This window comes from Dama dama, chromosome 23 (genome assembly GCF_033118175.1).
Source record: "Dama dama isolate Ldn47 chromosome 23, ASM3311817v1, whole genome shotgun sequence".
Classification (NCBI taxonomy): domain Eukaryota; kingdom Metazoa; phylum Chordata; class Mammalia; order Artiodactyla; family Cervidae; genus Dama; species Dama dama.
This window is the reverse complement of record NC_083703.1, coordinates 34,164,025-34,177,884: the sequence shown is the minus strand read 5'-3', so window position 1 is coordinate 34,177,884 and position 13,860 is coordinate 34,164,025. Positions and strand designations below refer to the sequence as shown.

The 13,860-nt window shown below is 37.6% G+C and overlaps 1 protein-coding gene across 5 annotated transcripts in view; it reads right to left on the bottom strand.

Annotated features, from left to right (window-relative positions):
• Positions 1-13,860, bottom strand: part of ARHGAP12 (Rho GTPase activating protein 12) — a 116,196-nt gene that overhangs the window by 45,395 nt on the left and 56,941 nt on the right. For 3 of the 5 annotated variants that reach the window (XM_061126332.1, XM_061126333.1, XM_061126334.1), the window contains 3 exons: positions 10,733-10,996; positions 3,843-3,983; positions 2,597-2,677 (listed from right to left, as the gene is read on the bottom strand). In XM_061126332.1, the coding sequence (XP_060982315.1) occupies positions 2,597-2,677; positions 3,843-3,983; positions 10,733-10,996 (486 nt within the window). The remainder of the gene's footprint in view (positions 1-2,596; positions 2,678-3,842; positions 3,984-10,732; positions 10,997-13,860) is intronic. The other 2 variants (XM_061126335.1, XM_061126336.1) reach the window with 1 other exon arrangement.

The following is a 13,860-nucleotide window of genomic DNA, read 5'->3' as shown; positions in this document are numbered from 1 at the left end:
TGATTCCTAATCTCAAAGCACTGTGACTGGAAAAGATGCCTGACATGATTTCAATTTTCTTGAATTTACTGAGGCAACACTTTGTGGCCTAGCATGTGATCAATCCTGGAGAATGTTCCATGTGCATTTGAGAGGAGTGTGTACTCTGCTGCTTTTGGATGGAATGCTCTATAAATATCGATTAAGTCCATCTAGCCTAAGGTGTCATTTAAAGCCTATGTTTTCTTATTCATCTTCTGTCTGTCTGTCTGTCTGTCTGTCTGTCTGTTTGTTGATCAAAGTGGGATGTTCAAGTCCCCCACTACTGTTATGTTACTGGTGATTTCTCCTTTTATGGCTGTTCACATTTGCCTTATTTATTGAGATATTCCTATGCTGGCTATGTATATATTTACGATTGTTATATCTTTTTCTTGGATTGATCCTTTGATCTTTACATAGTGTCCTTTGTCTCTCGTAACTGTCTTTATTTTAAAGCCTATTTTGTCTGATATGAATACTGTTATTGCAGCTTTCTTTTGATTTCCATTTGCATAGAATATCTTCTTATATCCCCTTAAAACTCAAGACAAATGTCTCTTCTGATATTCACCCTTCCCGTTATACTCTGTTCATTTTTAATGTTCCAAGTTTTCCTCATTTATTTCTCTTCTGTTTTAAGGATTTCTTATAGCAATTCTTTGAGAACAAGACTGTTGGTAATAAATCTCTGGGTTTACTTTCATCTGAAAATGTCTTTATTTTACTTTCATGACTGAAGGATATTTTTGTTGGATATACAATCATGAGTTTTTTCTCTGTGCATTTGTAAAGTATAGCACCACTTCCTTCTGGCTTCATGGTTTCTAATAAGACATCCTCTGCTATCCAAATCATTATTACCCCACAAAGTACTGGGTTGTTTCACTGAGCTGCTTTCAAGATATTTCTTGAAGGGGGCGGGGGGGGGGGGGTGCGAAGGGAAGTCTTTAGTTTTCAGAAATTTGATTACAATGTGTCTGGATGTGGATTTCTTTGAGTCCATACTGTTTGGTATTTACTCAGCTTCTTGAATCTGGTGGTTTGTCTTTTATCAAATCTGAGATGTTTTCAAACATTGTTTCTGCAAATATTTTTCAGCCTCACACTCTTTCTTCACTCCTTCTGGAATTCTCAAGAAATGAATGTTAGGTCTTCTGCATGGTCCCACAGATCTCTGAGACTCTGTTCATTTTCTTAAAATGTATTTATTTACTCTACCTAGGACCATACATTCCTCTCACAGCAGAGGCAGAGGTGGAAAAGCAAGCCCTGATGTACAAGCCCTTTACAATACCATGTTTATGACACATTTGCTCACATCCCATCAGTGGAAGCAAGTCACATGTCTAGACTAGATTCAGTCATGGTAACAGCAGGAGGCCACTAAAAGGCACACAGCAAAAAGCACGGTCTGGGAGCGGGTGAGGACGGACCGAACGACGCAGACTGCCACCACGGGCAGTCTTCCTTTTCACCCTTTGATGGCTTTTAAGATCGTCCCCCTCTACTGAAGTTCCACAGATGCAGTAAAATCTGTCAATATGTGTATTTTTTTCTCCTGTGTTCTGGTCAGTATTGAAGGCTCCAGTTGAAGACTCATGCCTTCCTTTAGTTTCAGAAAATTCCAAGAAATTATATTTCCAAAATACTATTTCTCTACCAGTTCTTCCATTTTCTTCTTCGAGAATTCCTCATTTGTGAATACAGGAAAATTTCCACCCATCTTCCATCTCCTTTAACCATGTTTTAATATTTGTTATCTTCTTGTCCCTCTGACTATAGTTTATTCTATCCATTGTACTATTTTTTTAGAGATTTTTTTTCTATATCCATGTATCTCTAAACTAGTAATATTTTTCTTTAAATTGACTTACTTTGGGAAAAAGAAAAATTTCTTTATAAACTAAAGTCTATCTGATAATTGACACTACAGATACATCTGCTACTTATAGGTGTTTTCTAAAATGTTAACATAAGGTACCGATTAAAATTTAAATGTTTGCTCAGATATCATTAATATTTATATATATTTATATCTTAATACTCACAGTGGTAACTACACAACCATTTTGAAACCTACTGCTTTAGATAAACTCAGCCCTCGTGCATTTATCTTTAGAGAGCCAGTGAGACCCTGGAAGGTCTCATTACTACATGCTGCTAATGACTAACTCAACTATAATACACATCTACATACAAGAATAAACTTGAATACTGAGTTGCTTTTCTTTCTTTTAAAAATATAAGTTTAACACCAACTTCATGCAGAAAACTCAACAAATTTAAGAGAACTCTTTGCATTACTGCCACTTAAAGGGGATTTTGGATCCAGGAACAATGAAAAACTGAATCAAAGAAATTTTAAATAGGGATTATCAATATTATATAGCTATAAGATAATGTATGTCACAGAATAATTTAGACAAAGGATTTCCAATGAATTATGGAAAAACCAGTCCTGCTGCTTTTTCAGAGCTGAATAAAAATTTAAAAATAAACCTGTTGTAACCATTTTCAGGTATTATTTACTTCATCCACTATTTTTACACAGAAATTCAGTGTTAAGGTTTATTACCTTTGGCAACTCCCATTCTGAGCGAGATCCATCTGCACTGTAGTAATACTGTCTACCTTGATCGTCAACATGCTTGAGCCACTATAAAAACAAAACAGGTGTTATATTTTAAATGCAAATAAAATTGAGCTTAAGCTTATAAAATCATAGGTATTAGGTAATATTCTTAAGAATTCTATTCTGTTTGCTCAAAAACATTCCAAAAGAAATACAACAAACTTATACTAACAGACTTTCATTTTAAGTTCAATAAAAATAAGTAACTAAATATTAAATGCAAATTTCTCTCTTTCATCCAGTGTCAAGCTAGTGATCCAAGCACCACTTAACAACACAACAAGAAATGGACAATGTAAAGATACAAAGATACATATATGGACATCATATATACGTATGTATGTGGACACAAGGACACACACACCCTGAAATCAGGGTTGACAAATTAACAAGAGGGAATTTTTCTTCAATCTTTAAGGGTGAAACTACTGAACGATTTAATCCCAACTTCATACAAACCCTTAGGAATTACCTGCTGTAGCCAACACAGCTTATTCATACAATTTAAGTAACACCAACAACAAAACTTCATATAATACAGGAAATATGAAGATGTAAAGACTAAAACATGTGATCTTGATTGTGAAATGAAAATTATTGTTTTCACGTGTTCTAGTGTTAAATAATTAAAAAACACTGTGGAGTGAAAAAACCTATCTCCATTTATTCCCAAGGCTTTTATTCTTTAAACTAGCACAACTAACCATTACCTTCTCTGATGATAAACACATAAAATTGCAACAAGTATTCTCACACTAATTAATTAATCATAAAGCACTAGATTCATGGTTTTTGTTTTACATAACTTGGTTATAAAAGAAAAAGCAGTGTAGGATGTGAGGTGGATTATTATGACACGTTGAGAAAACTATTACCAAGAAAACTATTTGCCAAGAAAAACACAAAGAAATGTTTACTGAAGAGGCATAAACAAAATGACACTCAACGGGTCTACTCTTAAAAAGGTTCTGTCTTAAACAGGTTGATACCACAAAAATTATGATAACTGGAAGCAGCTTAAAACCATGAATCAGTAGTTACATTGAGTTTTCAAACTGTCAGTTGACATGACTACAGAATTACAAGGAAATATTTCCATGAGTTTTTAAAATACTACTAGAGCTTCCGTACACAATGATTTTATGAGAGGAATCTGCCAAGAAAACTAGATGAGAAAAAAAGAATGTACCTTTTCATTAGTATAGTCACTGGTATATAAGGTATGCCCACGTTCATCCAACTCTTCTGACCAACCCCTTGGAGGAGAACCACACTGACTATCTGACTGGCTGTGACAAATGCTGTGGTAGTTTTCTTCTGATGAAAGAAGCTACAAATAGTCAGAAACATAAGGATTGTTCTTCTTTGAATATACATATACAGCAGTTGAAAATCAAAGCAATTGACTTTATTTGGCTATACATACTAAGAGATCTTGAATATATTCAAATATTTAATTTTCATAACAAATTGTTTAGTCTTTTTAATGGTATACTGTAAGTGGTGTGGGGAAATTAATAAGTTATTATATTGCATTAATGCAAGCCTAGAAATATTCACTATAAAGAAACTGAGAACAATGTTTTCAGACTGAGAGATAAAAATGCTACTTTCTATGCTGTGCTACTTATAACTGAAATCAGGTTAAAAAATGATGGGGATAGGGCAAATGTATGTATGCACATCTATGTCTAAGCAAAGTAGGAGGTGAGGGCACATCATTAGACTGAGATTCTTGAAAATTTCACCTATTAATCGCAAGTTCCTAGCCAAACACCCAGCAAAAAAGTGCTTAATAAATATACCTTGAGCTAATTTTTTTAAAGTGTGTGGGATGGGAGAGGGGAGGAAAAGACACTAGCTCTATAACACTATATTTTATTTTCTAATTGATAATCAAGTTTTCCTGACTCACTCAACACAAATGCTTGTTAAAAACTATTCAAAACTATACTTTAAAAGAAGGAAAAAATAATATTGAATGAATTCAAGCATAATACAGAAAGATTAAGAAATTCAGTGTAATATATACTGGGCTAATTCTGCAAATGACCCTTCCAGGGTCACGTTCAGGTAAAACAGTTTCTACAATTACATCTACTCAATAGATCAAATTTTCTACCACCATATTTGGTCTAAAACACTCAGATGTGTAGATTTTCAATGTTGTGTGAGTAACAAACATCCTAATGTCAGTAACATGTTCATAAAAACTGACAAAGTCAACTTTATAGAAGTCTTGAATGGAGTGAGCTGTACATGTTTTGTAATAGCAATGGTTTAAAAAAATGGAAAGCCTAACTGAAAAATCAGGATTATTTTAATCTAATTGAGATCACTTAAAACATAAGCTAATATCAGAGAGGTACAATAAGAATCTTTTAGAAACAGAATAAATGGCAATCTGTACAGAGAATATTATTCAGCCATTAAAAAAAAAACCCGAAATTTAGTCATTTGTGACAACATGGATAGATTTTGAGGGAAGTATGCTAAATGAAATAACTTGCAGAAGAAAGACAAATACCCAGTGATCTCACTCACATGTGGAACGTGAAAACAAACCAAACAAACAAGCTCATAGGTACAGAGAACAGACTGGTGGTTGACAGAGATGTAGGGAATGGGTGAAGAGGGTCAGAAGGTACAGAACTCCTAGTGACAAAATAAATTAAGTCCTGAGGATGGAATCTACAGCATAGTTACAGAGTTAATAATACAACACTGCACATTCAAAATTTGCTAAAAGAATAGATCTTAAAAGTTCTCATTCCCAGAAAAAAATATTCTGTATAACTATGTACGGTGACAGATGTTAACTATGTTTATTGTGATCATTTTGGCAATATATACAAATGTCACATCATATTACATCACAATTTTTTACAAAACCATCAAGGAGCAAGAGGTTAAGAAATACTCAGGAATAAAACTTACTGGAAGCAAGAATCCAGATCGGTAAGGAGAATAAAAAGGCAGCTTTCTTCAAGAAGGCATTTGCCAAACCTTGAGCTAAAACATTAGTTTTCAAGACCAGGCAGACGTTTTGGGGATCAGGACTCTGGACAACCTAAGACAGGGAGTTCCACAATAAAGACAGGGAACCCCAAAGAATTATACCTGCAGTTATACGGTAAACCAGAAACAAACCTTGTCCCTCTAGTGCATACTAGGAAAATCACAAGACTAATGGGGGGAAGTTAGGGGAGAATCCAACAAGCCAGTCTTTATGCATTCACATTACTACTACCTAGGTGGCCTAGGGAAACTAAGACTGAAAATTCAGTTTCAAATGTCCACAGGATACTAGTCTCCCCAGAACCTGAGAGAAACAAGGAAAACCTCTCTGAAGGAAGAAACTTTCAACATTAGCATTAAAGATTTGTTATCTATGATCTCCAACAACTGTCATCTCACATTAAAACACACACACACGACATGAAACAAACAGCATGAGTGCGAGTCAGCAGAAAAACAACATATTCAGACTCTTAAAGACTTTATATACAGAAATTATAAAAAAGGAAGTAGAAAATAAGATCTAAGAAAAATATGACAAATAAATGCAACATATGATCATTCACTGGATCCTTTACTGCAGGAATAGAAAACATAAAGGATATTAACTGACCAGTGAGAAACACTGAATATTAACTCTGTATTAAATAACATTCAGATATTAAATTTTTTGGATGTGATAAATGCATTTTTCAATATGTTTTCAATTTGTTTTGCTGGAAAAAGTCCTTACACTTACAGAATAAAACATTACATTGTCTGCACAAATGATTCAGAATAAAACAACTAGTGGAGATAGAAGGGTGACAGGAGAGAGAAAGAAATGTGTGCAACTTCTGAAGTCCATGTGCCTGACAGCCCGAGCTCTGCAACAAGAGAAGCCACCGCTCTGCAGAAGAGAAGCAGTAAGAAGCCTGCGCATCGCAACTAGAGAGTAGCCCCTGCTCACCGAAACTAGAGAAAGCCCATGTGCAGCAACGAAGACCCAGTCCAGTCGAAGAATAAAGAAATAAAGAAACAAGGCAAATGTGGTGAAGTGGTAACAACTTGTACATCCAGATGAAGGGTGCCTAGCATACAGGAGCTCAATGTGCTCTTCTTTCCACTTTTCTGTATGTTTCACACTTTTCAAACTACTAACATGGGTGGCTCCCCCAAACAAATTAAAAATAACACATTTTTTAAGTTCAAGGGTTGGTTTAATATCAAATAAACATACATGATGAAGAAACAGCAAACGGGAGCCTAACTTGAAAATGACTGAGGACAAAGCTCAGAGAGGTGCAGCAATAAAGTGTTAAGTGTAACAGGAATCAAGAAACACGGCTAATGGAGCAAGCAGAGTACACATGTACCTAATCACAGTCCCAAAGGAGAGGAAAGAGAAAATGAGACAGGAGCTGTATATAGATAATGTATGTAGATACACAGGAATTTTCTAGAACTAATCAAAGATAGAAACTCCTCAAATTTGGGATTCCCAACAAAGCCTGGGCAGGAAATAAAAAAAGATAACTTCACCTGATCACATCACAGTGAAATTACAGGCACAAGGTCCTCAAAGCCTCCTGCAAGAAGAGACCTACAGACTGAATTGTGCATATTAATAACAGAAGCCTGAAAACATGAGAGTAAGTCTCAAGGAACTGGGAAAAAACAAAAGCAAACAATCACCTTAGAACTATGTACCAAGTAAAGATAGTCTTGAAAAATAATGAAAAATAAATTTCCAGGCAAATAAAAACCAAGACTCTATCACTAATGGAGGCTCACTAAGGAAATTTAAAGGTATGGGTATGTACTTAGGGCAGTAAAAAAATTAATGTAATCTGCCTAAGAAATCTGAAAAAGAAAGTGGTAAATATGAGGACTAATTTTAAGAGTCACCATGTACAACAGTGGGGTTTCCCTGGTGGCTCAGTGGTGAAGAACCCACCTGCCAAGCAGGAGGCACAGGTTCAATCCCTGGGCTGGGAAGATCCCCTGGAGAAGGAAATGGCAACCCACTCCAGTATTCTTGCCAAGAGAAAAACCATGGACAGAGGAGCTTGGTGGGCTACTGTCCATGGGATCACAAAAGAGTCGGACATGAATTAGTCACTAAACAACAAATGTACAACAGTCGCAGGGGTGGGATGGGGGCCTAGAAAATAGAAATAAACAACAAAAGGCCCCACAGCACTTAAAGAGTTCTTGGAGGGTTTCAAGGAGCAAGAAGATGCTGATTCATTGTAGACTTTGACACATACGCCAGTTACAACTTCTAAGGTAGCATTTCCTAGCAGCAGCATCATGGACAGTTAGGGCCAGATTATTCCTCGTGGTGAGAGCTGTCATGTGAATCACAAGATACGCTTGTCTGGTCTCTACCCATGAGACGCTGGTAACCCTTCCTGAGCTGTAACAACCCAAAACATCCCCAGACATTGCCTAATGTCCCCTGGAGACAAAACTGCCCTAGGCGAGAACCACTGTTCCGGGGTAAGCACTAAAATAACAAGCTTCTGAGTTAGAATGAAAGAGAAGTTTGCTCCCACTTGAACCCCAATAAGATAACAGTACTGAAATAAGCTCAAAAAGATCTGAACCCCCAAGAACAGGGAGAACACAGAAAGACACAAGAGCCACAGAACTCTGGAGGCTGAGAAGCAGATGAACAAAAACCTAAATTATCCACAAAGCAAGCAGAATCTAAACCGGTGGGGGTTGGGGCGGCACTGAAGAGGAAAGATGAAATCCAACAAGTGTACACTTAGCAACAGGTTCCTCCTGGAACCGAGGTACGAAACTGAGGACTGAGATCACCAGGATTCCCTTCTCACGCCTGGCCACCAGTGTGCACCCTCCCTTCCTGCAGCAGCAGCAGAGGGGCTGACTCCCTCTCAAGAGGAATTCTGAGCTGGGAAACAACAGGCACAACTAGAACATGGGTACCAAACAGAAAGAGGGGAAACTAAGGGGCTGTGTGTGAAATAAATGCTGCTACCAACTTACTGGCCAGCGTTCTGACGTCTGCAGAGACTGGTCAGTCTGAAAGGGAAGATCTCACGGTTCCAACACTGGAGACATCCAACATGCAGCTGACCCAGATCACCATAAAGTCAAGTTCAAAATGCTTCACAATTGTGAGAAAAAATGATCTCCAACCTAGAATTCTGCACTCAGGCACACTCTCAATTAAATATGAGAGTACAGTGTCAACATTTTCACACACATGGTCTCAATTTTACCTCCATACGCAACCTTTCTCAAGAAGTTACTGGAAGATGTGACCCGGCCACTCTGGAAACACCTATTTTTACACAATATGTGCAGAGAGTAGAGGTGTGAGCTCAGACTGCGATTTACAGATCACTCCCATCTAGTCTCTGAAGTGTAACAGAAACCTAAGAAAGGCTATTCAAGTTTCCGTGCGTACTTTAAATCCCTTTATTCTATAATTTAGCCCTTTCCCTAATTCTTCCAAATGATAAGACTTTACTTTATCATGGACACACAGGACAACTTACTTTCAAATCTTTTTAGACACACAAATTCAAATCGCTTCCCTAACACTTTTCTTATTATAGTAACACAGGAACAATTTCTCACTAACCCTCCACCTCATTCCACAACTCTCAGTATTAATACAAGCTACCATCAAAGCATAGCTATAAATAACCAACTGAAAAATCGGACAAGAGGAGGGGTTATTAACCATACAAAGCTCTTAGACTCCGCTAAACACAGGATGTATTACCTGATTTCTCCAGCTCCTACCTAGCTGGAGTTCTGCTGTGCAAGTCAGCTGCTCTAAGAGCAGGTATCCTGTGTGGGTGCAGCGGCCGCTGTCTACCAAACAGCAGGATGTAACTCCTTCCGTCCATCCTACCCAGGCTTCTCTGCACATCTGCACAGTCCCAGGGAATCTCTCCAGGCCTCAGAGATGAGTGCTTCTCAAAGCACTACTGGCCAATTCATTGCACTGCACCCCAGGGGGGTGGGGGGGTAGGGGTGTGTGTGTCTGGGGGGGGGGGGGGGCGCGGGTAGGGGTGTGTGTGTGTGTGTGTGTATGTTGCACCGCCCTCCAGGGGTGTGTGTGTCTGTGTGTCTGTGTCTGTAAGGTGGGGGGGGGGGGGGGGGTGGTTAGGGGTGGGTGGGTGTGTGTATGTTGCACCGCCCTCCAGGGGGGTGTGTGTGTCTGTGTGTGTGTTTGGGGGGGGGGGCGGTTAGGGATGTCTGTGTGTCTGTGTCTGTGGGGGGGGGAGTAGGGATGTGCGTGTATGTTGCACCGCCCTCTGGGTGGGTGTGGGTGGGTGGGTGTGTGTGTGTTGCACTGGGTATGTGTGTCTGTTTGTGTGTGTCTGTGAAACCAAGGTGAGTGGGGAAATGGTATGGACACTTGTTAGAGAAACTAATTTTAGGGACTTCCCTGGTAGTTCAGTGGTTAAGATTCACACTTCCACTGCAGGTGCACAGAGTCGATCCCTGGCAGGAGAACTAAGATCCTGCAAGCCACGTGGCATGGCCAAAAAAACAAGACAACCAGGCAATCAAGAAATGTTTTTAGAGTAAACTGTCAGATTTAGAGGATGTTCAGCTTGTAGCAAAGGACTTCTATTATACTTATTTCCCCTACACAGACATAAAAAGTGAACTTGTACCTCTAACAAAAACTGAGAAGTATCTTGCCAGTCCCATCAAATCATAAAGAAAAGCATCAAATAACTGGGTTTTTGTTTGGCTAAATCACATCACATCTTTTCTTCCCTTCTTTTTCTAAAAAATGTAACTGCTTTGGCAATAATAATGACTGGATTAGTATCTTCTAGCATGTGAGGGAAACCAAGGGCAACAGGCAACATTAACGCAGTGAACTCTAGACATGTAAGCATGCCACAGGGCTAGCTGCTGTCTACTAGTTACACACTAGGAAGCAACAAACAGTGATATGATAAAACTTGGAAACAAGATTTAGTATCTTAGAGATTTCAAAGGTTAGAAGCAAACCTATTTACTTCTCGAGGAACGATGAGAGAAAAAGCTCTGTAACTCACTGGTTGACCCCCTAGCTCCTCATACCTCTTGATCCCCTGGACTCTGGGAATCTCCTTTGCTTGTGTTCGTATCTCGAGTCCAACGAGGGGGTTTCCAAGTTCTTTCCTGTGTACCTCTGTTATAGTAATAACAACGCCCTGAACTATCTTTATGAGTTTCCCATTCTCCATTAATCTGAATTGCTGGGCTTCCGGGGAGCGGGGGAAGAGCCGACTGGGATATCTTCAGTTCCTGCAGGTTAGCGTAGACGGGAGAATCAGGCCGCCCTTGATTTGGAGGTGTCGTTGCCTATGAGAGATTTGAAATATCCATGTTTACACGTGCATAACGCTTATAAATAAAAATTAAACATGAGATTTATAAACATAAATACAAATTCATTTTAAAACATATATGGAGGTGTGTATATATATTCTTTTAAAGGAAGTGAGAATTTAACAGTTTTAGTGTTCATAGTTTGAAAAAATAAGAATTTAACAGTTTTAATATCCATAGTTTGAAAAACAAACATAAAAGCTTTCAGAAGAACCCAGAGTACACAATCACTTCCCCTCCCCCTGAGAGCACACTCAACTAGAAGTCGGGAACAGTGGGCTCCAGTTTAAGATCTGGCCTGACAAGCTGCAAAACCACAGACTAGATCGCTTCATCTCTATTAAATAGAACAGTTTAATCTCTGTAAGTGAAAAAATTGGATTAAACCACTTAGGTCTCCATTGGCTCTAAAATGCCACAATTTTTAAGCAATTTTTAAAATACAAAAAGTCTTCCAACAGAAGTCAGCACTCACTCAGAAAACTATGAAAAAATTTTATATCCTAAGCTCTAATATTAAATCAAGAATATAAGTAAAAGATAAAGGAGATATAGTAGTACTTCAGCTCAGAATTTACCACATACTACTCCTTCTCAGTTATAATTTCTCAGTGTGTGTGTGTGCGTGTGTGTGCTCAGTCAATCAGTCATGCCCGGCTCTTTTCGACCTTATGGATTGTAGCTTGCCAGGCTCCTCTGTCCATGGGATTTTTCAGGCAAAAATACTGGACTGGGTTGCTATTTCCTTTTTCCAACGAATGTTCCCAACTCAGGGACCCAACCTGCGTCTCTTGTGTCTCCTGCATTGGCAGGCGGATTCTTTACCACTGAGCCACCTGGGAAGCCTGTTTCTCAGTAGCCCTAAACAAATCTTTACTCTCTTCTTAGATTATTTATATGTGAAATTCATAAGAGCAGAAAAAACAACTAGCTATAACTCTGATTTACATGCTTATTTAATTTCAACTTTCAGTTTTACATTTATTTGTTAATGTCTCACTAGATGTCAGTCAAGAGCAGAATACTCTTTACACATTTTGCATGAGGACCTTGTAAATTGTACTAAGTTAGAGTTATAGTTGCTGAAAGAATAAACACACATCTAAGAACACATTTTTATGTTGGGTGTTCGTGCTTTTATGTTGGGTTGGGTGCTTTCCTTTTACAACAGTTTCTCAGCCTTGGCATCACTAATATTTGGGGACAGATCCTTTTTTATAGGGGGCTATCCTGTGCAGTACATTATGTCCACTAGCACCTCTGGCCTCCACCTACTCAATGGCAGTGGTTTCCTCCCACTGTGACAATTAAAGAGTCTCCAGATGCAGCCAAATGTTCTGTGGGGACATCACTGCCCCTGGCTGAGAACCACTGCTTTGCCATATTAATCTGAGAACCACTCAGATGTCCCATTACTTCTACAATATACCAGAGTTTTATGACTATCTGAAAACACTGAGTTTTTTAAAAGGGGGAAATGTGAATGTATACACCAAATCGATTTTATTGAAATTAAAGCTCTTTAACTTCTAAAATATCATTTACTTATAAATTAATTATAATGACTCTAAATCACAGAATAAGCTTTAAAAAAAAGAAAATAGTAAAATAACCCCAGACATGAATACATTTATAAAATGGTTACCTTTGGTCTTTTTACACATGGTTAATTATGCAAATACTCTACTGAGTGATACAAACGAGACCACTTCCCTATAAAGGTTAGCTCTGAATTTAGACTATCACCAAACAGCATCTTTCTACAAAGAAAATCTAGCCATGAAGACAGATTTCCATGTATTTCATATTCAGACTAATTCCATATCCTGTTGAATTAGCCAGGGTAACAATGCTTCTCTGACTAAAACAAACTCTGTTAATATAACAAACAATTCTACATAGTAAATCATTTCCTAGGAACTTATCTAGAGAATTCAACAAGAGCTAAAGAAGCTCTTTGCCCCTGGTACTTTACTGGACTTGGGGAAATAAAGAGGCCAAGAAATAGCTATTTTTGAAATGATTTTGACACATTCTACTAGAGCTTTAAGAAATAACTAATTAACTAATTTCTGTTGTTTAGATGATTCAGTTTTTCCAATTTAAAAAATGTGAAATGCTTTAACAAGTTTATAATGCTAGCATAATTCTGAAATAAAAGCAGAGAACTAAGTGAAATAAAAGTATAAACCAATCTTACTTACAAATGGAAATGAAAATATATGCAATAAACCATTAGCCCTCAAATCTAGCACTGTATTAAATAAATCAGGAAAAAGCAGAAATGTTGAGGATCTGTCTTCAGGAAATCTCTTACTGTAATCTTTTACATTAATATATTAACTTGATCATCACCGACACCAACCAAGTTACAGATAAAATTCAACATGGATTAAGGATAAAACTCTTAGCAAGAGAATAGGTGATGCTTCCTTAAAACGACTTTACAAATTATTCAAAATAAACATCATACTCAGCAAGGTACTGCTAAGAAAGCAGCATTTTCATTAAAGTCCAGAACAATTCCAGGATGCCAAATATCACTGTTTTTATTCAACAAATATCCTAAGATAGGAAATATACTAAAACACAAAAAAATAAGTGAACTAAGTAATCGAAGGAAAACAACCGTGGTATTTGTCATTGATGTAACCAATATTTGAAAACCTAAGCCTATGAAAAGTACTAAGAAGTTTAATAAGTTGGCCAGATAAGATGATCATTTGCTCAGTTCCCAACAGATGAGCAATGACAAATTAGAAAATACAACAGAATTTTAAAAATCTCATCTACACTAAAAGAACTGTTAAAACACTTACAAGTAAGCTTTAAAAAAA